The sequence below is a fragment of the Etheostoma spectabile genome, chromosome 12, assembly GCF_008692095.1.
Source record: "Etheostoma spectabile isolate EspeVRDwgs_2016 chromosome 12, UIUC_Espe_1.0, whole genome shotgun sequence".
In the NCBI taxonomy this organism is placed as follows: Eukaryota; Metazoa; Chordata; class Actinopteri; order Perciformes; family Percidae; genus Etheostoma; species Etheostoma spectabile.
Window position 1 is genome coordinate 22,964,297 of NC_045744.1, and position 23,839 is coordinate 22,988,135.

Here is a 23,839-nt window from a genome sequence, read left to right on the forward strand (position 1 = left end):
TGCTCTAATTATCTGGTCGAGGCTCTCCGGTGATAAACCACTTTACATGTTGCTGGCTCAGACCCAGTGGGAATCAAACTGCCAACCCCACAGCGTCTGGGCCTTGTTACACTCACCCAGCAGCACACTGGGATCAGGTTTAGACTCAAGCTCAGGTTCCTACCAAAGCGGTTAAAGTGTTTTGTGGTGAGTCAGGATTCAAGTGAGTTTCAAAGATCACTCTGGCAAACTCCAGAACGGCTGCTAAATCAGAATCATGATCCGGTTTATTGCCAAACAGGCGTTCACATACAAGGAATTTGCCTTGATATGTTGGTGCATAACAATAAACACAGCAGAGAAACATAAATATAGATACATATTACAGCAAAAATGCTATCGCATTCTCTTGAATGAGCTGGGTAAAGAGCACTGGGAGGTGCCTGTTGCATTTCAGTTGCAAAATAAAACTCTTTGGCAGATTTTCATTCTGGATCATTGCTAATAACTATAAAACTAAAATCAGCGGATTTTTTTTTTGTTAGGTTTGAAAATAAGACAAACATCACGATACAGTATCACATCCAGAACAATAATGATAAGATAGATAGAGATATCATCTATCTATCTATCTATCTATCTATCTATCTATCTATCTATCTCTCAAATCATAGTTTTAAATACATTTAAATATTTATGATGTCAAGCTAAGCTAACTTTTTAATATTTTATTGTTATGGGATTTTATTTATGAGCATCGAGGTCATGATCCCTGACTGGTCTCCCTCCACTGAACCCCAGCCAGATGCTGGGGCAGTCCGTCATATATTAAATTCGGGATGTAATGTAATAAAAATAGTGTTTGTATGCCGAAGATGCATGCAAACGTTAGTAAGTCTCTTTAACTGACTGCATGAAATCGAAAGTAGGGCGACGCTGGAAAAGGGCACCGTCAGTCCTCCAGTCAGCCTTCACTCTGTAGTAAACCGAGAAATGAAAGGAGAGGATTTCCCTCCAGATGTGGGCTGCTGTGCATTTGTTGGCTCGTTGCCTCTGATGTTTCTGTGAAAGCTAACAGAAAGGATGGATCACTTAACGGGTAGATGGACAGTTCTTCATGCACTGATGAGTTTGTATCTGCATTTTCTTTTCTTTTTTACCCCAAAGACATCTGTTCTCGTACTCCGTCCCCTCTCCCCCTCTTCTGTCCTCTCGTGCCCTCTCAGTGTCTATTTCCTCCCTTTTTCAATCCCCCTTCTTTGCTTCTTTCTTTTCCTCTCTTTGCGTTCCTGTCTCTTGGCTTGTCTTTTGTTCTCCCTTTCTTTGGTTTTCCTTCATGTTCTTTCCCTCTTTTTAGAACGGCACTTCCACTCGCTCTCCTTCTCTGTGTAGTCGGTGTGAGTTCAGTCCATTTACAGTGCGGTCAAGACCAGAATAAGCTGCATTTCCTACATTAAAGACAAAGGTCAGAGCAATTTTAACCAGACATCAGATGGGGGAAAAAAAGGATCTTGTCCTTAGGCTTTTACAATTTTAACGTGCAGGTAGAGTACTTAATTTTGGCTATATGACAACAGGCCGTTCTTTAATGTCGCCAACTGACGTTTTGTGCTTTTCTTTTTTATATTATATACGTTACAAATATGTATATTTCGGTTCAGGCACCGAGTGGAGGTTTTATGTAGATATGTGTCTGCCCTACCTCTGAATGTTGGCTGGTTATTGTCATTTGGAGGAAGAAGATGAGATGTATTGTTTCTTGGTTTGTTTTGGCGTCCACTGTGGCAACGCGCGATCTCATGAACGAGTTTGTATGATATCCTACAAAAACGTAGGTACACCAATTCGTATGATATCCTTCAAAATTAGACGACCGCCAGCTGGTCACATGACAGTTTAGTTTAGTGGTCTTTCCTGGTAAATTTAGCAGAGAAAAGTTGACTGTCACTATAAGGTGTCGGCCCTTTAAGGGGTTGTTGCGGTTGAGTTTAGCCGTCAATGGGTGACCATCTGGTTTAAATTGGAAAACAGATTGGTGTTCCGGGAGGAGTACTTTCAAAAACCAAACACACATTTCCTGGGTGAAGGTCTTAGGTTTTCCCCAGTACACAAAATCCACTCCTGCGTTTAATGTCTCGCCCATCCACCCCGACCTCCCGCCTACACGGCCCAGAGCGCTCCTCTACAGCAGCAGCTACTGTGCTGCATACAGCAATAAATACGTGGAATACATTAACAGTACAATACTTTCAGTAGCTACATGAATGTTTCATGAAAACAACCGGACCGTGGATGAAGCTCTTTTGCAAAACATTTACAGAAAATGCTTTCCATTTTGGAAGTTTGATCTCCGCAACACGGCGTGTATCTGTCAGCATGTTGTCACCTGACAAAACAACAAGCTGTCACTCTTGATAATAAAAGCATCAACCCGTGTAACCGTCTGCATTTTGTATTTTAGAAGGAGCCAAAAATTGAAGCTTCTTCTCACCTCCTCCGGTTGTGTTCTTTTTTTTTTTCTTCCCCTCGACACTAATAGGTTTCTTTTTATAGCGGTTTATTCCCCTTCACAGTCGACTGCCTCGGTAGCTGGCTGCTGTTTCTTTAGCTGGAAAGTTGAAGATGAGGGCTACATTTTACCAAGCACACTGTCTCTATTCATCTGTCGCTAAAAAGCCCAGTAAACTGTTCAGTTATCATCCGCACTTTAGCACCCATTAAGGTTCACACTGAAGAACTGGAGGAGCTATTTTGGGTTTGTTTGTTTTGTTTCTGGAGGGTGGCGGAGAATTTTGTATTCATTCAGCACCGCTCCGCCTTTGAATTCTGCACTGATAGTGTCTTTATCTCTTACATATGCATGTCTCTTATGCAATTCAGGAAAGAATATGCCAAATCCGAAAGGCTTAATGAGGATTATAATTGTTTTAAATAGGAGTTTCTTCCAGGTCCTGTTTAATATGCAAGATGTAATTGCTGTAAATAAGCTGTTTGTGTTGTGCTGCAGTTTTGTCAGTGTCCCTTGAGAAGGCATCGCCAAGGGATGTAACTGAATACACATACATTAGTTGAACAGATGTGTTGTAATGTATTTTGAATGTTCATATTTTGTGTATTTAGTGTGTGTTTTGCGTATTTAATGTGTCTTCATGTTGTTTGTCTTTATCCTTTTGTCTTGGCCAGGTTGTCGTAGCAAATGAGGATTTGTCCTCAATTGGCCACTATAAATAAATTGGCTCAATATAATGTTGTAAGACACTTAGAATATTAATCTGAGCAAAACAAGCACTTTTGTGAAGGTAAATGCAAGCTGGACAATTTTCCTATTAACTTCCATTGTAGCTTGTTCCTCCGCTGTCGACTGCAGCGTCTCGCTTAACACGGCCCCACCCCAAAGACTTTTGTTGCAGCGCATTAGACTCAAAAACATAGGGGATAGGGTTGGGAAAAAAAAACATAGTTTCCTTTTTAATTTATTTTTTTAATCGTTATGACCCCCTAGGGGAAAATTCCCAATTTAGACTCTGTTTCCACATTTTATTATTTACACACATAGTCCTGAAACAATTAACACACACATGTCGGGATTTTTTCATGCACTAATCCCCCAGAGTGGGGGGGTCCCAGCTAAACCAAAACGAACCAAACCCGAGGGGGTGGGGGGGGGGGGCGGTCCGTCTCAACGCATGGCAGTCCCCGGAGGGAAGTGGCATCTTCCAGCCACCAATCCTAACCCCTCTTTTGGTCCATACGGGGACTTGAACAGGCCCTCCATTTCCCAAACCCAACCCCCTATGGATGAGCTACTGCCACCCCCCAAAAAAAAATCCTAGTGAATTGAGATTGAAAATTTTTACTAGCCTTTTACTCATGAGGGGGACCCGCTTCTTAGTTTGTTTCTGTGCGAAAATTACCCAGAACCCACTTTTTATTTATTTATTATTTTTTTGAAGAGCGGGATGCAAAGGAAAGGGGGAAAACATAGCATGTGGAAGCAAACCGCGATCGGAAAGAGACCGTCACCCTCCCCTGTTCCCCAGTCCTCGGACGGGTTCGGCGAAATGGTGGGGTTTTCTTGGGTTTAATCACGCCCTTTGCAGATTATTTTTTCACATCATTTTTTTTAAAGGGAGTGAAAAACGCAGAAGGAAAGTTCAAACAAATAACTGATGATCACATTTTATCAAGGGAGGGAGGGATTTACGTCCTGCATACGGCCCCTTTCGGCCCCGCTTCCAAAGTCACTTTTTTAAATGAAACCCACTTTTTACAGACAAAAAAACATTTTAAAAAGGGTTTTAGGTTTCAGTAGGGGACTTTTAAATTTATAATAAAAAGCCCCCTTTAATTCCCAAACATGCAGCCCAAAGTGCTTCACAGTACAAAATTAAAACACAGATGAGAAAGGAAAAGGCAAAAAACCTAATTAAACACAAAATGTTTTTTAAAATAAAAAAAAAAGAAATAATTTAACCCAAGGGTTTAAAAAAAAGATTTTAAACAAAATAACCCCCTTATAAAATAAAGGTATAAAAACCAAACCCAAAATGAATGTTAAAAGCCAGATTTAAAAAAAAAAAAACGTTTTTTACTGAGCTTGCCGTTTTAATATCCAAAGGCATATAGTTCCCCAGTTTAGGAACATAAAAACAGAAAACACTCTCGTATTTTAAATTCGTTTGGGGGTCACGGGAGTCGGGCCCCGGTGTCGTTTGGTTTTAAAAAACGTTTTCGGGAGGGAAAACGGTTGGGGAAAGACCGTTAACAAAACCACATTCCCAAATTTAAAGTTTTACCCTTTTAGGGGTTATTCCCTTTAGGTTTGCTGTCTTTAGAATAAAAACTGTTGTGGTTTTTTACAGGGAGTGACAGGTTAAAATATTTGAATTGATGAGGCTTTCTGTCCTCGCGTTGACCTCGCGTTGTCATAGCGTGTCTGGGGGTTTAATGTGTGCAGGGGGTTCCCGGGGAAAACCCCCGTTTTTTTTCCAGCCATTGACCAGAGGCAGTCTGGAGGTTTCCCCTGCGAAGCGCTCTGATTTTCAGGGGGGGATAAACATTATGTAAGCACCCGGCGGCTTGTTCAGAGCCCAAAGTTCAGCTTCCCAAAGCTTCCCTGTCTGGGACGGATCCAAAACCCCTAAAGTTACCACATTTTACAGAAATAGTAAGGCTTATATAAGATGAACACGTAGCAGGTGACAGGAAACAAGAAATGAAAACAAACTGCCACTCATTAAGTCATTAAAGATCCCATGGCATTTCACTTTGAGGTTTAATATGAGTTCCCCCAGCCTGCCTATCGTCATTTGTAGCCACTGGGGGGGGGCTACTGAACTGGGAGAAAATGAAAGCTCAGATGGGTCGATCTGGCCCCTTATGAGGTCATAAGGGGCAAGGTTACCTCCCCGTTCTCTGCCTTGCCCGCCCAAAGAATTTGGCCCACCCATGAGAGAGAGAGAGACATCATGGCTTTCAAACAAGCAGAGTGGCCGTCGGTCACCCCCAGCCTCCACCTCCCGGAGAACATCGGCCACGGTGTAGAACATAAAGGTCGTGATTTTCAACACATCTTTAATATTGCGAAATGGTAAGTTTGGTGATATTAGGCGCAAAAACTACTTGTTTAAGATTATAAAAGGCTTGTGGTTTGGGTTCAAATCGGACGTTACTTAGCAGACCGTTACTCACCTCCTGAAGGTTGTGCACGTGGCGCTAAATGTGCGGTTTGTTTGGTTAAAAAAAACTTGCTGTTTATCTTAGTTTCAAACGGGACTCAAACCCTGCTCTCCAGGGTGAAAGTCTTTGTCATTACTACATCCACTAGAGGGCGCCGTCACCAGAAATGTAAGTGTAGGTTGTAATTGCTGCTTGAACAAAAAACCTCTGGTAGGGTTTTTTAGGGGGGCGACAGTCTCTCCAAATGTGCTTGTTTTTCTCTTTTGCGTTTACTACCAATGCAACATCTAATGTTCCCAAGATGAAAAGTTTCTGAAAATTGTTTGTTTTGGTTAAATATAAAAAACTTTATTTAATTATTTATTTTAAACCCCAAGTCTAAAGTACACACGGACACGGACGTTGTTTTTTGTGCTTTGCAAAGGGGATGAGTACTGAAATCATTAAGCAGTCCTCCAAAGTACTTTCCCCTTGCTTTGTCTTTTTATTGAAGTTGTATAAATGGGTGTAGACATATCATATTCTTTGCTTCACCACTGGTTGAGCTGTGGCTGCATGGATTAGGCAAGATGGTCACCAAAGTTGGATGGAGGAGAAATAAGGTTCTACACACAGTCCCAGTAGCAACCCCCAGCCAAGTTTCTTACCTTCTCTCTGTCAGTATTACTCTGCTAGCTTGACATTCCTGTGTCCTAAGCTGCCTCACCCCAAAAGCTTTTTCTCCCTTTCTCAAGGTTTTGCATATTCATATGGTATCTATTTCCCAGTATAACTTTGTACAGTTCCTACAAAACCCAACCTACGCGTGTCTTCTTGTTGCAGTAAACGCAAGAAAAGGAAGAAAAATAAAGTCTTAGTTGACTGGGTGAAGTGTGGCGATAATTCGCCCTCTCTCTCTCTTCATCTCTCACAGGTAACATCAGCAGGAACTGCACGTCGGCGGGATGGTCGGACGTGTTCCCAAACATCACCAGCGTGTGTGGGTCGGACACCAGCCAGGACAAGGTAGAGAAAAAGCCTTCCCTGCCACTGCTGTAAATGCCACCTGAGCGTTAATGAGTTGTGACTGTGCAGCAGGAAAAGGAGCTGCAACACAACATGGACCATTAGCGGCCTGGGATCAATGAAGCCTGCATGGGTCGGCTGGTAATTAACACAGTGACGGGCTTTGTGTAAGGTCAAGTTGCCCGACAGTAGTGTGATACATGTTTAAATGGGAGCGCTTGGTTGGTGCGTAGCACTGAATGACAAGTTGAGTTTAATTCCTATCGGCTCTTATGCTATATTTAAAGCATTTAGCTGATTATTTATCTATTTATTTATCCATGCAGTTAGACGGATATAAGTGAAACTGTAGGGAGAGACTGTTCCTCTCGGGCCCCAAGAGGAAAATAGATTGACTGATCTGATGTTACAAGAATTTCTTCCATAAAATTGGCTCTTTCTCAGGTGATTTTCATTCTCTTTGTACATGAGAAGTGATGATTAAGATTAATTACATTAATTACAGTGATCTTAGAAGACTTACATGTAATTTTCTCTCTCTTTCTTTCTCTCTGGATGTTGAACTTGTGCACTGGTGCAGCCTTTACGTTAATCTGGCGGCCTTTAATTCAGACATGTGCCCTGTTGAAAGTTATATGGAACAAGATCCGCATACAAGTGACCTTATTCAGACATGAAACCGACGGCAAATATTCTTTTCATCAACGTAACATTTGTATTAATTTTTATAAATGATAATTGACTGTCTTCCCCCTTAAAATGCTCGCATAAGTCACTGCTTCAGGCAGGAAATACAACTCATATAAATGGTAATTGTATAGTTTGGAGGACTTGTGGTAAATATTTGTATTCACAAAGTCACAATTGAAATGCTGAAAATATCTGCAAAACGTTCATTGTCTAAATATTTAATTAGGTTAAAAAAAGCATGACTTTTTAAACCTTATTTTAGGCAATTCGAAGCACTCGTTTAAAGAATCAGTTTGCTTTCTCCCTGAGAGCAAGATGAGGAGATGTGCGGTTCATTAGAAGCTCGAGTCTGGGGACGGTTAGCTTAGCTTAGCTTAGCTTAGCTTAGCATACAGAATGGAGGCAAAGAGAAACAGTTAGCCTGGCTCTTTTTTGAAAGCGCTTGACATTTTCCAAATTTTCCAATGACGGCTTTTCGGATGGTTTTGTGTTAACAAACCATCCGGTGAGTTAGGTTACGTGAAGGTATATCGAGGAAGTTATGCTACTTTGATTGTTTTGCTTAGTGCATTTGTTGGGTGTGCTGTGGTTCCTCCTCCACCCAAACAGTTTGTGGAAAGAGAAGAAAAGTGTTTGTTGAGGAGAATGCTTGGCCTTGTTTGCCTTGCAGGGATAATTGCTGCTCCCCTCCTCTTTCACTGCTAAGGTTCAGCCTGGGACACGACTGGTCTTATTCTGAATCAGCCATTGTGCTTGTTAAACTAACTGTCTCACCATCTCTCCTCTGTCTCCTTGTTTCACCTTTGTCTGTCTCTTTCACTCTCCTATTTCTGTCTTTCTCATCTTAACGTGCTTTTTCTTCCTCCTGTCTCCCAGCCTGAGCAAGTCTACTTCTTAATACAATTAACCTCAAAATGTCCAGAACAATACGCCCATGTCGGTCTAAATTCGTCCACCGTTAGCTGCTGTATTTTGCGGAACAAAGGAAAAAAATGAACAAAGGAAGAAAATGTACATTTATTTCTCAGACCCCTCATATATTAGTGGAAAACAGCCGTGTGAAAGGATTCAAAGGCCAAAAACATGAATATACTGCAGCTTTTGTAATTCAGACGAGAGAAAGGGAAATTGCAAACCTGCTGGACAGATGTCATGCTTTTCCTTTCACCTGAAATCAAAGGAGCTTCATGCTGTAAAGAAAGATAAAGGAATGAAAAATGTATTTCTGCCGTTCACTGAAGGTTAAAAAGAGACTTTTATCTGAGAGCAGCAGACAGAAAGTTTCTCAAGAATTAAAGTACTTCATAGATTATACCACAGCTCAATATTTTTTACCAAAATACACTGATATCGATATTTTATCGATATCGGTCAGGAGAGCGGAGTGGCCGGCTGCGGCAGGTCAAAGGTTCAAGAGCCCACTGTTGCTTAGTTACATATGCACATACGCAATAGCTCTTGAACTCTTGAACTGCAGCTCTCCTGGCTCCACTCCATTATATTGGATTGTACGAGTTCGACAATCGACCAGTGTGGACTTCACCGGAAAACAGGAAATAAACAGAGGTATGGATTAACACTAACATTAACACTTTTATGCCTTTCTGTCACCTCTAGTCAAATTCACTGTGTTCCCTCGGAAGGAATCACCGCACATGGCTAGTCACTTGTAATGACATTTTGAACATGGTTACAGGCTCTAAACACAGTTAAAACTTGCCCTGTTTAAGCCTTAAAACACGGCGTAGGCAGCACAGATTGTTTAAATTTTTCTTGCTACTGACGGCACTCCAAATTTCCAAAAATCAGAGTTACGTGTTAAAATCGACCGGAATTGTCCTTTAAAACAGGGTGGGCAGGTTATCTCTCTATGCTGCAATGACCCTTATCTTAATCTGATGTAATTAAAGTCACACTTGCACCACCTTCAAAGTATTACAGAACTATTACAGGTGCGACTTAACAATATTTCTGTCATGAATAAATTCCCAAGTCGTGGCTCGGCTGGCTGGTTAAGCATCAGATTTCAGAATTCTCTTTCTGTTTTGAACAGGAAATTACCTGTTCTTCAGCTCTAAACACGCCATAAATTGTTCTTAGCAACAGACGCTGTGTTTGGGTACATTAAAATATGCAATATTAATATGAAGGAATGGAGTATCCCCTCAATACCAAAACAGACTCTGGTGCCTCTTCACTAACTGACCAGATGACAGTGTACACACAATAACCTGTATCTTCAGTCCCTGCTCTTTCTATAACTTGACACTAATTCAACGTTCAGAGCTCAGTGAGATTTAAAGATCTCTTCCTCTGGACCGCCCACTCGCTCTGCCACGATGTACTGTATAACCGTAACCCTGCTCCTCTTGTCTCTCTGTCCCTGCAGCTGGTCTTCTACGTGGTCGTGCAGACGCTGTACACTCTGGGTCACAGTCTGTCTTTGATCGCCCTCACCACAGGGAGCGCCATCCTCTGTCTGTTCCGGTAAGTTCAAACGGTACAATATTATCACATGAAGTAAAACCTCAGGTCTCCGGAATGCAACGCATTTAGGAGATACTAGCGGGGGCGGATCTAATTACTGAAGAAAAGTGTCTGGTGTAATTTCAAGCTCACCTTTAGGTCTCTGTGTGCTGACTGACATTCCTCACAGTTTAATTTGATTTTAAATGAACAGCACATCTTAATTGTGTGTGTGTGTGTGTGTGTGTGTGTGTGTGTGTGGGGTGTGTGTGTGTGTGTGTGTGTGGTGTGTGTGTGTGTGTGTGTGGGTGTGTGTGTGTGTGTGTGTGTGTGTGTGTGTGTGTGTGTGTGTGTGTGTGTGTGTGTGTGTGTGTGGTGTGTGTGTGTGTGTGTGTGGTGTGTGTGTGTGTGTGTGTGTGTGGATTTCATTTTATTCAGTTTGTTAAATTAAATATGCATTAATCACACACATTTGTGAAAATATATTTTAATTAAGAGACAGACATGTTTTGAAGGCTCATTTATCTCGCAACTTGTGGTGACTAAGTAAGAAACTGTAAATGTAACAATTTAAGTAAGAACATGTACATGGAAGGACTAAGTAAAGATGTGTATAGGTAAGGACTAAGTAAGAAGTTTGATGGTGTTTAAAATCCTATATTTGAATTAAAGCTTCTCGACACCACGGGTATCACAATTCTACATTCAAGTCATCGTGTCTGTAATGGCCAATTTGGCTGTGTGTGTGTGTGTGTGTGTGTGGTGTGTTGTGTGTGTGTGTGGTGTGTGGTGTGTGTGTGTGTGTGTGTGTGTGTGTGTGTGTGTGTGTGTGTGTGTGTGTGTGTGTGTGTGTGTGTGTGTGTGTGTGTGTGTGGTGTGTGTGTGTGTGTGTGTGTGTGTGTGTGTGTGTGTGTGTGTGTGTGTGTGTGTGTGTGTGTGTGTGTGTGTGTGTGTGTGTGTGGTGTGTGTGTTGTGTGTGTGTGTGTGGTGTGTGTGTGTGTGTGTGTGTGTGTGTGTGTGTGTGTGTGTGTGTGTGTGTGTGTGTGTGTGTGTGTGTGTGTGTGTGCGCGCGCGAGGTTTTGAGTAAATGGTTGTCTGTTAGGTCACCGGCGCACCTGTGTGTGGGTGCTAATTGGAGGTAATAAAGGGAATCACAGGTGAGCTGGATGGGGAATCTGGATCTGGGAAACCCCGCAGTATTTCAACCTCAGCTGTGTGAGAGTAATGTTTTTAGATCTTGTCGTTCTCGGCTTTTAATCACTAGAGTCAGTCTTTTTGTATGTGCTTTTATCTACACTTTTTGTACAATTAAAGATTAATCGTACGACGACGGCGGACCTCATTATTTGAACCAGCAAGAGTTGGAAAGGGCTTCAGATTTCACCCAGTGGCATTATTTGTAGACAGATTGCCTCTACAATGTCCATAGCATACCTTTTACTGCTCTGAATGAAAGCACATGTAATGTGGATTAACAACAGCATACTCCATCTAAAAGTGTCTGTCACTGATGGATACAACCAAACAAAGCTGTCCTCTTCTGAAAAATGCTCCCCACATAAATTGCATGCAACAATTACACCTTGTATCTACATATATAGAGGGTTCGCCCTCTAGTGGCTGCAGTAGTTATTACGGAAGCAAAGCAGGAAGTGTGGTGACGAAGTATAAGAGTGCCAAAGTTTCAAGGTAGGTTGGGGTGGAGAATAGGTCAAACAAACACAGGACTGTCACTCAGGAGCGCAGGGTTTGAATCTCGTGATGTAAATATATAAAACTACACTGCAAGTTGTTTTTTTAACTTTACAAACGATGTTCAACGTCACGTGCGCAACCGGATGTGAAGTAGCGTCTCAGGTTAACCGAAACCACAATCTTTTCATAAACCTAAGTAGTTTTTGTGCCTGAACGTAACCAAACTGCATCTCATTCACAACCTTAAAGACATGTTCAAAACTGCGACCTTTGTGTTCAAACTGTGACCGACGTTGACCTTGAGAATACGCTGCTGTAGGTCGTATCAGAAGGTAGGAACAAACGAGCCATCATTGTATGGTTTAAAGGACCTGTTGAAACTGGCGTTGCTTAATCATTAATATCAGTGCAAAAATAAGTGGGCAACTTCAATCAAAAATGGAGCTTTTTTTGAACTTGTGTGTGTCAATATGCAACACATCCTGCAAGAGTCTATTTTCTACAATCTGTGTATTGTGTGTAACATCTGTGCAGGAAGCTCCACTGCACCAGGAACTACATCCACCTCAACCTCTTCTTCTCCTTCATCCTGAGAGCCGTGGCCGTGCTGGTGAAAGACGACGTTCTCTTCAACCGGACCTCGCAGTGCTCCAACCAGCCGTCAGTGGTGAGGTCACCACCTCTGTCCACCTCTGTGCAGCGCCGGGCCGAGTCGTGTCCCGAGGGAGTCGGGAAGCTGCACACTCGGGTGTTTTTTACAGCACAACTGTCACTGAAGGAAAGCGGTCTTAGCAGGAAGCTGCCAGCTAGAGTTGTTAGAATGAAAATCAAAGAGTTTTTACAGGAATGAGAGTCAACATTTTTCTATTTACTGGAAATATTTGCAAGCAGCTCATGTCTTATCAAATGATAACGCCTGGGAAAGCATTTACTACGAGAGTTTATTTACTAATAACAGAATTTCATTTAGTTGGAATGACTGAACTCCTCTTTAGCCACAAATTGTGTTGTGATTGACATCATGTTGTCTTTTTTTGATATTCTGAACACTTGGAATACTTTTGCACTACACTATTTCATTTAACAAAACAAAACCTTCTCATTCATTCAAAAACATTCACCAGTGTCAAATGTAAAATGATTATTTATATCAGGAAAAAGACTCAACATGAAATTGCATGAACCGCAAATTACACCATTTACATCCAGACAGAAGTTGCATCTTTCTCTCGTCACGTTTTGTGTCACAATTTTTTTTTTATCTTATAAAGGCATAAAAATGCCCCAGAGAAGAAGCACAGAAGACAAAAAAATCAAGAAATTTCCATACTTGACCACTTTAGATAACCTAGTTTCTAAAACCTTTGATGCTCTTTAGCATTTATATTTGATCCTGATCCTTTTCTTATTCAGCCGACTAATGTCCCAAAAGTTCCTTACCCGCTATTTGTATATTTAAGAGAGGAAGCGTCTTTGTAATAACTGAAGGAATACTGTAAGTGTGCTCTGACCTTTTATACTCCCATCTACTTGCTGCTTGTAATTTGATCTACAAATTAAAGCTCATCCTCCTGGTAAACTCTCTGCTTGCCGTGGGGGAAAAGGGTAAAGTAAATCCACATATTGGAAGAATTAGCATAATTGCCTGATTAATCCACATTGTCTCTGTGGAAGTACCAACACTGCAGTCACCTGCAGCCCTGCAAAGACAAACTATAGGACATCCCCTTAATGTTCATATGAGACCTCGGAAACGACAATGTACGTCAGTCAGCCTTATCGGTTAGGTAGGCTAACATATTAACATACACGTAGCATACATACGTTAAGACTAGAGAAGCGCTCCATAAATACAGCACATTTACATTTACACATCTCACAGTAACAGTTCTACCTTGTTGTCCGTCCAAGATAATAAATCCCTTGCCTTACTTTCACCATTTTCACTATTTTCTGTATTTTAAACTATCTACATCATGATTCTCAACTGCAGAGCAACGTCAGACAATCTTCTTTCTGGTTACGCTGCCGCTTGCCCAGTGTGTAAGAACAGTCATATGATACGCGTTGTTAGACGTGTTGATTTGGACGGAGATTAGTTCTGCTGTTTTTTGGTGTTAACTCTTGTGTGGATGGAGATTGTTGCCTGAAAATAAAACTTAATAAAAAGTTAATTTTGTCTCACCAGTAATGCTGGTACAGAATTGTTAATGGTTTTGCGACATTTTCCATTTTAACATTTTTTTGGTAGAATACGAAGTCCATAACCTCATTAACCCTGGTGTTGTCTTCGCGTTAACCATGAACTTGTCCTTCCAGGTCAGAACTTGAAAATTAATATTATAATAATAATAATAATAATAATAATAATAATAATTAATATTTTTCCATGCTATTGCCGCTAAAAAAAAAACCTGAGCTGGTTTAATGATAAGTTTTACACTTATTCTTGAAATTCATGATCAACAAACCTCAAATTATACATAAGTTTCTAGTTAAAAAGGCAGAAATTATGAATTATTTTGACTAATAGTTAGGATCAGAGGATGTTGAGTGGATCACAGATGGGTAGACGTCAAAGTTTAGTCCCCATACTGTTTGGAAACCATTAATAAATTAAAAAAAAATAATAAAAAAAAAAGTTCAAATGCTATAAGATTAAAATAAAACACCCCAAAAAGTCAATGAAAGTAATTAATTTTACATGGAGAATATTGTATGGAATCATCCATTAATTTGGTTGAAATAAATCCATATTTGTGATTTAAAACCCTTTGAAACGGGTCAGTTTGACCCTAGGACAGCACACGGGTTAAGATCTTTATAATGTGTGTTTCTTAGGTGGGGTGTAAGGCCAGCCTGGTGTTTTTCCAGTACTTCATCATGGCCAACTTCTTCTGGCTGCTGGTGGAGGGCCTGTACCTCCACACGCTGCTGGTCGTCATCTTCTCCGAGAACAGACACTTTATCGTCTACATGTTCATCGGCTGGGGTCAGCAATTTCCTAATTTTATGTTTTTCTACTACCTGTTTGCCATGTGTGCATTAGACACTTAGTTTAATACATTTTGTACACCTCATGACAAGATTTAAGGTCCAAAAGTATTCGCTTAATATTTTGTTACAAAATATGCAAATTGGAAAAGATGATTCAATATTTAATGTCATGTTATGATGTTTCAAATTTGAGTTAAAAATAAGCATGCTAACTGGAATGTAATATATATTTCTATGCATGTATATAACCGCTGAATAAACAAAGTAAGTTTTTTTTTTTTTTTTTTACAAATGTCATTTAAACAATTACATACAGATAGATAATATTTAACTTGGAATGTATCGGTTGTCTTTTGTGGCGTTTTGCAGGCATCCCCACGGTATTCGTCTCTGCGTGGGTGATGACCAGGATTTATCTGGAGGACACGGGGTGAGTAGGAACCAGCGATAAACCAGTCACTCACCAGCAGGGCCGCAGGGACCCTGTGGAGGCAGAATTCTACGTAGATTTAGAAATAGAGTTGTGAAGGGTAGAGACACCGAGGGTGATCACGAAAGGTAGCACTAACACGGACTAATTAGTGTGAAGGTACTCTCAAGTGGGTTAGGGTTTTTTACAGAGAAAGACAGACTCGAAGGGTAGCACTTTAAAGAAAAAGTGTGAATGTGTAGGGTCGTTAAGTAGCCACGAAAGGCAGCGCTAGATCGGCTTAATTAGTGAGAAGAAGAGTTTAAGGAGACAAAAGGTAACGTCTCTAAAAATAGAGTCGTGAAGAGTAGAGACACTGAGGGTGATCACGAAAGGCAGCACTAACATGGACTAATTAGTGTGAAGGTAGTCTCAAGTTTACACTTGTGTTTTATCTATTTTATGAATTTTTCTCTTGAGGATACTTGTTTTATCTGTTTAACTGATTTTGTGTAAAGCCCTTTGAATTGCCCTGTTGCTGAAATGTGCTCTACAGATAAAGCTGCCTTGCCTTATCTTGCCTAGATTTACACAGAAAAAAAAACAGCGGTATGTGATCATAGTTACGCGGTCTTTTGTTAAAAACGCCCTAAACATTACACGTGTTAAAACTGGTGTAAAATAGTCATTTTATGAGCTATTGTTATCAGATATAAACTGGCACTAGGTAAGACTTCTTGCCCTAGCCCCATTGTGTTTTCAGACTTTAAATTCACAGCTGAGAGCTGATTCTGTTTGGACCAGTTCATCAAAATGAAAACGGGATACAGATTTGGTATTTGTCATCATAGCATCTTTAAATTATACTACATATACATATACATTCATAAGACTCTGCATGTGTTGCCACATTAATAATTATCTGTTATTTGTTTAGTTGAGTGGATAAACGAACGTATGGTTAACGCTCGTTGGAATAGTTTATCATTCATTACTTTATTATGTAATGTGAGACATGGAATTTCAATCCCAGTAGAGAGTTGCACACATTGATATTTAACAGGTACTGCATCTGTAATTACATTAAATCCACAATTTACATTTTAGTGATTTAGATTTAGCCAACGGATGTAAATGTGGCTCGGTTTATAGAATAAGACAAACATCCGGCATGTCAAAGAGGACTTTAGATAATTAGATAGTTTAGATAATTCAGCTAGATTTATTTGGAGTAGTTATAATTATGAGCCTGCTGCTCGGCTTCTCTTCCACATTATTGCAGCTCATCATCGAGTGAGTCACACTTAGTGACTGCAAAAAAATACTTTGTAAAACAACTCTGCAACTATAATTACAACAGCAGTCTCAAAATGGACAAATTGGTGCATCAGTCGTTATCCGGACACTGTACCGGTGCCATTTTGGTTATTTACAGTAGAATTGAGATTGCGGATACTAATAAAAAGAAGTTTCTTTAGCAGGGTGAAGGGTGCTCATCCTCAGATCCAGTGAGCGGCTCAGACATCCAAAAGATACTACTGCTTAGATACGATGCTACTCCTTTATCAAAAGAAGTCAACCACAACAGTTAAGCCCACTAATAATGATGCCGCCGGTTTTCCGGGTAACTGGGAGGAGAACATGTAGAAAGGATTGCATACTCCACCCAACATAGAGATATAACTGGGAAAGAGCTGAAGGCTATGGCTTAGGAAAAGGAAGTCCGGACTACCTTGCTTAGCCTACGCAGCCCGGTAATCCCGAACATGAATGGATGGATTCTGGACTTGGATTTTGGTGTTTCCCTGAAGGACGTGAGACTTACTTTAAGATGGGAAAGACTTTTGAAAAGCTCTACGCCAGACTCAACCTCGCAAACTCAGTTTCGCTTTCAGGTCTGGGGAAAATGCGTTAAGGAAGTAGCAGCCTGGCTCTTCCGCTGCTTGTAACCCTCCACACGTTTTTGTTGCCATTGTGTTTTTATACTATACTAGTTTCATTATGGTAATTTATGGTGTCCTCAGATGCTGGGAGAGAAATGACAACCCCACACCCAACTGGGTGATCAACGGACCAATCGTATTCTCCATCATGGTGAGTTAAGGTCCATTACCTCCTGGTCGTCTGCAGGTGTTTCATGTGCTTCAGTTCAAAAAGCACATCCAAACTGAATAATGGATGATATATGCTGCGTTCCCTTGACCTTTCCATTAGTTGTTAACTATTAACATAATCCCCAACCATTTTGATAATAGATTAATCGATTTATCAATGGAATCTTTTATGACAAAAGTAATTTATCTGATTTCAGCTTCTGAAATGTGATTTTTACATGGCTTGGTTGAATTCTAATGTTGAATGCAGTCTGTTATTTCCTTGATAACAGACCGGGGTAGAGCTAGTTAGCCTAGCACTTTAACAGTTGTAAGAAACATGAAATGCACAATAACTTAACTAACACTGTAATAAGGTTTAATACTTCATTCTTGTTCCACTTTAACTTGGGGGGGAGGTATTTTAGGATCATGATAAACTGATGTTTGGCAAAGTCATCTCAGGAAAATCGAGTATTTCATGCACACCAATTTGGCATGTAAAGATAATACATGCTTGACCGATGTGTCGTGACCTTATTATGCTATTTGCTATGATATGATTTGGACAATCACTTTTTAGCAAGTAGACAAATTAACACTAATATTAGCAAATGCCCCAAATGTGATTCCAAAAATGTGACTAAACTATTTTTTATTATTATTATCATTTGAAATGCTTTAAGACATAAATCCAAAGAAGAAACTTCAAAGCAGCGAGTGCTCTGGCCAGAGAAAAGGGGATTGAGCAACTTTGAAGATTTTTCCCTTGTGCATTTTCGGTTCCTTTTAATTTTCCATTTATTGGTTCATGTGGGTGGAAAACTGTCCAACAATGCAACATAAAACCACCCTCTGTGGGGGTTTTCTGACTCTCTTCAGCTACTCTGCTATTTCTGTTTCCTCCTTGTCTCCAAGGTGAACTTTATCCTCTTCATCAGCATCATTCGCATCTTGATTCAGAAGCTGAGGTGTCCTGATGTGGGTGGCAACGACCAATCACAATACAGGTATCTCACATGGGGCACAGACTTCGGTTGCTCTTTGAACAGCATGGACAACAGTATGCAAATCTTATCTCTACCTATTCGCATATATGCTCCAAACTTGAGCTTCGGTTGTCACAAAAAAACATTTGTGTGTCTTTAAGCAAACGCTACATGTGCTTGTGTATCACTGTAAACTAGATTAGATTAGATGATACTTTATTCATCCCACAGCGGGGAAATTCCCTTGTTACAGCCGCATTTTCTACAATAAAAGCAAAAAGAAACAAGTAAACACACAAGAAAAACAGGCAAACAACAGACAATGTGCAGAAGGTAGACTGAAGTAAAGTGAAGTCACATAAGGTTTTGTAAAGTGCGGTTGCCATAGTACAAAAAAAACAACATTGCAGTGTAAGTAAGTGAGGTTAAAATTAAAATGAATATGTAATTAAAGTGATAATGCAAAAGCAGGTAACCATAATATAAGTTATATTCACCTGTGACCATAAATACTATTGAAAAAGTAAGTACTTGTAATAGAAAAATATAAATACAGATAAAGATATACAGAGAGTGTGTGGATTAAATGGAAAAACAGGAACAGAACAACAACACTACAACATTGTATACTACTGTGGATAAAAAGTCTGCTGAATGCCTCAAAATATTGAGGCTCCCTGAACATTTTTATCCTATTTGTCTTCGCTGTCCAAAGGGATAAATGAGACGCTAACGCTTATTCAACCAGACAGAGTTTTGATGATTCAGCCGTCGTGAAATGGAGGGTTAGGGGTGAAACCTCGTTGCCCTCTATACCTCTGTGTTTAATCTTCAGACAGTGTTGCCCTGCAGGGAAATCTGAGCTGTGTTGAGCGGTCAGGTATTCTCGTGTCCTGCGGCTGCCGGGATCCTGAGAGTCAGGCGAGCGGTGATGAAAAGCCGCTGTAGGCCACCGCAGAATCTTCCGTTGTGCAGGTGAAGCTTCAGAGCTGAGATCTTAGAGGTCCTGATGGACCTACTAACTCAGTTTCCAAATTCCGTCTAATCAGGTCCAGATAGTGTGCCTTTTCTTTTCCAAGGGGTTTTGAGCGAGGCCCAGGGAAATTTATCAAGATGCATAAAATCCTGGATCCATAAAATAACTGGCCTTTAAAAATAAAAATCTCTATTGGAATTTAACATAGGGGTGTGTCTACTTATGCTGCCTGTATTTTAAGGAAGAACATTTATTTATTTACAATACATTATTAATTCACAAAGAAAACTGGTGTCCTTAAAAGGTTGGATTTTTTTAATTAAGGCATTAAGATCAGTTTCCAAAAGAGGTTTTTTTTATTTAATTCCTCTTTTTAGTCGACTTTAGACTGGGTGTGTAAACTTTCTCAAGCCACAGTAGCTGCAAAATGTGATGCACTGTAATTTGTATGTATTCCACACATTTATAACTGTGCCACATAGACTGCCACTGTATGAGACAGCAAAAATCTTGACGGTGGAGGTCAGGGCGATGGATAGGTCCTAAAAAACAGAGCTTTTAGCGAGGGACAGAGTTCATGTCCCAGAAGAAAATTAAGGGACTTGGATCATAAAACCTAAACTCCCTACATGGCACAAACAATACATTATCCTGGGGCAAAACTTTACATATGTGATGTTGAAGGAGATGACAGACTCAATCAGTGGCTGGTACACTCTGGATAGAAGGACCTGTCTCACTTCAGATTTCTTTAATTTATGCTCTTCTACAACAGGAATGAGAACAAACACTGCATCTGTTACAGTTGAATGGTTTGTTTCCCTTTAGGAGGTTGGCCAAGTCCACTCTCCTGCTGATCCCCCTGTTTGGGATCCACTACGTGGTCTTCGTTTCTCTCAGTGAATCCATCGCAGAGGATTATAAGATATTCTTTGACCTGGCCCTCGGATCCTTTCAGGTGCTGTCCCTCCACTTCTATCACTACATGTTTGTGTCTTTGATATTCCTTGTGTCCATCTTCATGTTACAAGTTTAAGATTGAATCCCTTCTGATGTTTGTCTTTCACATTGTTTTCTTCAGGGTCTGGTGGTGGCCATTCTCTACTGTTTTCTAAACAGTGAGGTATGTTTTCATGATATGAAATGCCATATTTAGTACTATTAATGAGAAGGAAACACTCAAACCGAGTGGGGCACTTTCAATCAATATCCATTTATAGAAAACAGAATGTCTGCAGTCAGCTGATAAAATTCTTATGATACAAATGGAAACATTTGATGAGTAGTAAATTATATTTTTCTTTGGTCAGAGTTTAAAATTTTGGGTTTTCCTTCGTTAGATTTATTTTAATCCAAAATATTTCAAATTATATTATTCAATCATCCAGTGCCATTTGTATGGACATGTACTGCTTCTGCAGCTCCTTCTGAAGACGAACATTCATTATTCTACAAAAATTACGCAGTAAAGATTCAAACTTTGATCCTCTCTCACTGTGTTTTCACTTCATCAAAGTCAACAAGAACAGTTTGGTCACCTTAAATCTCCGCTGGATGATTCACTTCAGAAGGGTTGAAAATCAGCACCTGTCCCCCTTTAGCAGTTAGCTTAGCGCAGCATCATTCAACCTGTTGTTCCAAAATCCTTACATCCAGTATTAAAAAAGCAAAGACGCTGACGGCCAAACTCGAGGCTTCAAAAAGGAAAGTCCACAAATCAATGGGTGACGTCACTGGTGCTATGCCCATTTTTTTTTTTTCACAGGTTTTCTTTACAGAGAAATACACACAGTCCCACATCTGTCTAAACAGATTTAGCCCCATGACATGTCAACAAAAAGACTAGAATGACAACTGATGCATGTTCCAGGGCGCTCTTTTGCACCCAACTGTAAACATGGCGTGAAAATGAAAGAGATGTGAAATTGTACTAACCAGATAACTGCAGTACCAAAATTGGCCAATTTAGATGTCACTTTTTGACCGTTTAAAATAATTATTCAAAACTATGAACCATTTTCACCCCCAACTTTAGGCTAAAAAAAAATGTGTTAATCTATTTTTGCAGGTTCAAGGCGAGCTGAAGAGAAAGTGGCGGAGCGTGTGTCTGAACTGTCGTCTGAGCAGAGATCACCACTTCCACAGCACCTTTGCCTCCAGGAACTGTTCAGAGCACATGGGACAGTTTCACCGCGACTCCCGGACCCAGTCCATCCTGCAGTCCGAGACCACCGTGCTCTGAGGACCTGAGGGATCCTCAGGGGGGAGAAAAGAACACAGTCCCCAGGTTGACCTGGGTCGAAGACAGTTTAACTGAAGTATTTTAACACAAAGCTAAGGTGGAATACACATGGAGGGGACCCGCACATCGTTTCACAGCAGATTTTGGTTTTAGCTTTACAAATCTCTGCAAGCCTTCAAAATGTACCTTAAGTGGACCTAAAGCGGTTCTGGTCCATCCAATGAGGGTGTGTTTGTGTTGGCTGCCAAAAAAGAACACTTTTTATCCAGTGTTTTTATGTTTTATTATAGAATAGGTTAGATCTTTATCGTCATTGTTTTCAACAACGAAACACAGTTTAGCAGCTCTCGATCTAAAATACAGAAATACATAAAATGTATATAGTAAAAATATATAACAATCAAGATAAATAAATAATGAATAAATGTGAAGAGATGACAGTATATACTATGTGTATATATTTACTATGAGGCAACAAAGAATGGGTCTAGTGGGTAATTGTTGCAACATCCACAGCCTCATGTTGAGTCAGGTTTTCCTGAACCTGCGTGCAGTGAGGTCAGAACTGAACGCAGTTTGGCTTGTGTATGTTAGATGAAGTAGTTAAACATTTTTATATTTGAAATATGTAAGACAAACAGTGCCATTCTTGTCTTCGTGGTCAGCAGAACTGAAGACTTTACATTGAGGAAACAAGTTGCAACAGCAACGCAGCCGTGCCACTGCCACGTCGGAGCCTTTATACTGTGGCGGTGTGTGGTTGGTGGTAGTGTAAAATGAGAGACTAGCTACAAAGCAAAATCTTGAAATAATGTTGTGTTGGTAAGTTACTATATTAGCCCAGTTACTATATTAGCTCCAAAACCGCTTGCGGTCAAGTGACAAAACACTGTAGTGGTCTCATCAAATAATGGTCCTTGTCCATCGGGAGCAAAGGAGTAAAAGAAACTATCGGACGTAAACATGGGAGACAGCTGTTTATTTCCCGTTTCCTACCACAAGTTAACGTTGGCTTCTTTTAAACCATGAGCACGGTTGTTCCATAATCATTAGCAGAGTAGATTTTGTGCCTAAACCTGAACAAACCTTATCTATAGCGGTGTTGGTTTAGAAAATGATTGTACATGTTGAGACGTTGAGTTGTAAGAGTTTCGGAAGGCACTGACAAACAAGGCCATCTTGCTAATAGTGGAGTCATATGAGAAAACACTTAACATGTCGTCATAGACGACGTGAACGAGCAACATAATTAGTTGTTTAATTTAAAGGACTTGTTAAGGCTAAAAAATGATCAGGTGGTTAACTTAGGGCGCTGTCACACCTGCCTCGTTTAGTTTGGTTGAATCGAGTTCGTTTGCCCCGCTGGTGCGGTTGGTTTGGGAAGGTGAGAACGCGGAAATCAAACTGATGCGCACCAAAACGGACCAATCAAGCGTACCAAGACCTGCTTAAGGAGGTGGCCTCTGTAGGCTTTCATATTTTATTTAAGTTTTATTTTATTAATTCAGGACAATGCACATTGATGAGCATGCAACAGTACATGTAAATGAGCCAGATTGTAGCCCGAGGGCTAATTTCCGTCTGCAGTCCAACAGGAAGGTTGGAGTTATAGTAAAAAAAAAAACATAGGATAGTAGCACTTAGTATATAAAAACAAGAAGAAAGAAAAAGAAAAAACAGGACAATTCATTTGTAAAAAAAATGAAAACACAAGTTAGAGGTTATTACATGTTTGGTATTGAATTGAGCAATTGAACTCTAGAGCGGTTTGTTTGTGGTGAGAACGTGAGCCGTACTCGAACCGCACCAACTACACACACTCCGCAAGTCTGAGCTAATGTCTCCTGTAGTCAGGTGTGTTTAGCAGTCTACGATGCAGCAGAGCAGCAGCTTGTGGTGTTTCTATCACAGAAATAGTCTGCGGTCAAGCTGGCCCTCCATCACTCGCATCGCCGTGGTCAAACCAGCTGCTGCTGCTTCCGTCACTATTGGAGACGGCCGAGTCTCGGTGACCAGAGCAGGTGTAGTGACGTCTCCTCGTGAAACGATGTCTGATCATTTTAATATAATCAGCTGGTTTGACCATGGAGATGCGAGAAATATGCACTAGTCCAGAACACAGGACCTTCTTCCTGTATTTATTTTCTTGCTCCCGCCCCCAGACACGTTTGACCAATAAGAGTAGTGGACGTTCTTGCGTGATTTGTAATGACGTATTTTGGTACGCTTGGATTTCTCCAGGTGTGAAACAAAACCGAACCGACCGAGGGCGAATCACTCCAAGTTTACAAGCTCCCCGACTGATTCGGACCAAAGCAAACGAACTACAGGTCTGAAACCACCCTTACTTTTAGAGAAGTTTCTTTGGGCTAACCCAAAAAGATTTCACTCAACCAAGCAGCACAAAAGCAGGTCTGATACATAACGTTTGTATAATCCAGCTACCTTGTTTGGCTCATTGAACGAATGGTTTTCAAACCATTTGATGTGCAGGTCAGAGTTTTCATTCCAACTCAAGGCAGCAGCATATTCTTTTATGTAGTTATTATTATTATTATTATTATTATTATTATTATTATTATTATTATTATTAAGTGTGTAGGAAAAGCTGACAACTTG

The 23,839-nt window shown here is 40.4% G+C and overlaps 1 protein-coding gene across 1 annotated transcript in view; it reads left to right on the forward strand.

Annotated features, from left to right (window-relative positions):
- Nucleotides 1-21,236, forward strand: part of LOC116699672 (vasoactive intestinal polypeptide receptor 2-like) — a 50,769-nt gene extending 29,533 nt beyond the window's left edge. Inside the window, 13 exon segments of the mRNA XM_032532382.1 lie at nt 1,472-1,492; nt 3,952-3,989; nt 3,992-4,043; nt 6,572-6,663; nt 9,743-9,840; nt 12,049-12,181; nt 14,356-14,506; nt 14,881-14,941; nt 16,945-17,014; nt 17,932-18,023; nt 19,807-19,936; nt 20,060-20,101; nt 21,047-21,236. Coding sequence (XP_032388273.1) covers nt 1,472-1,492; nt 3,952-3,989; nt 3,992-4,043; nt 6,572-6,663; nt 9,743-9,840; nt 12,049-12,181; nt 14,356-14,506; nt 14,881-14,941; nt 16,945-17,014; nt 17,932-18,023; nt 19,807-19,936; nt 20,060-20,101; nt 21,047-21,220 — 1,154 coding nt within the window. The 3' untranslated portion in view covers nt 21,221-21,236.
- The last annotated feature ends 2,603 nt before the right edge of the window (nt 21,237-23,839 follow it).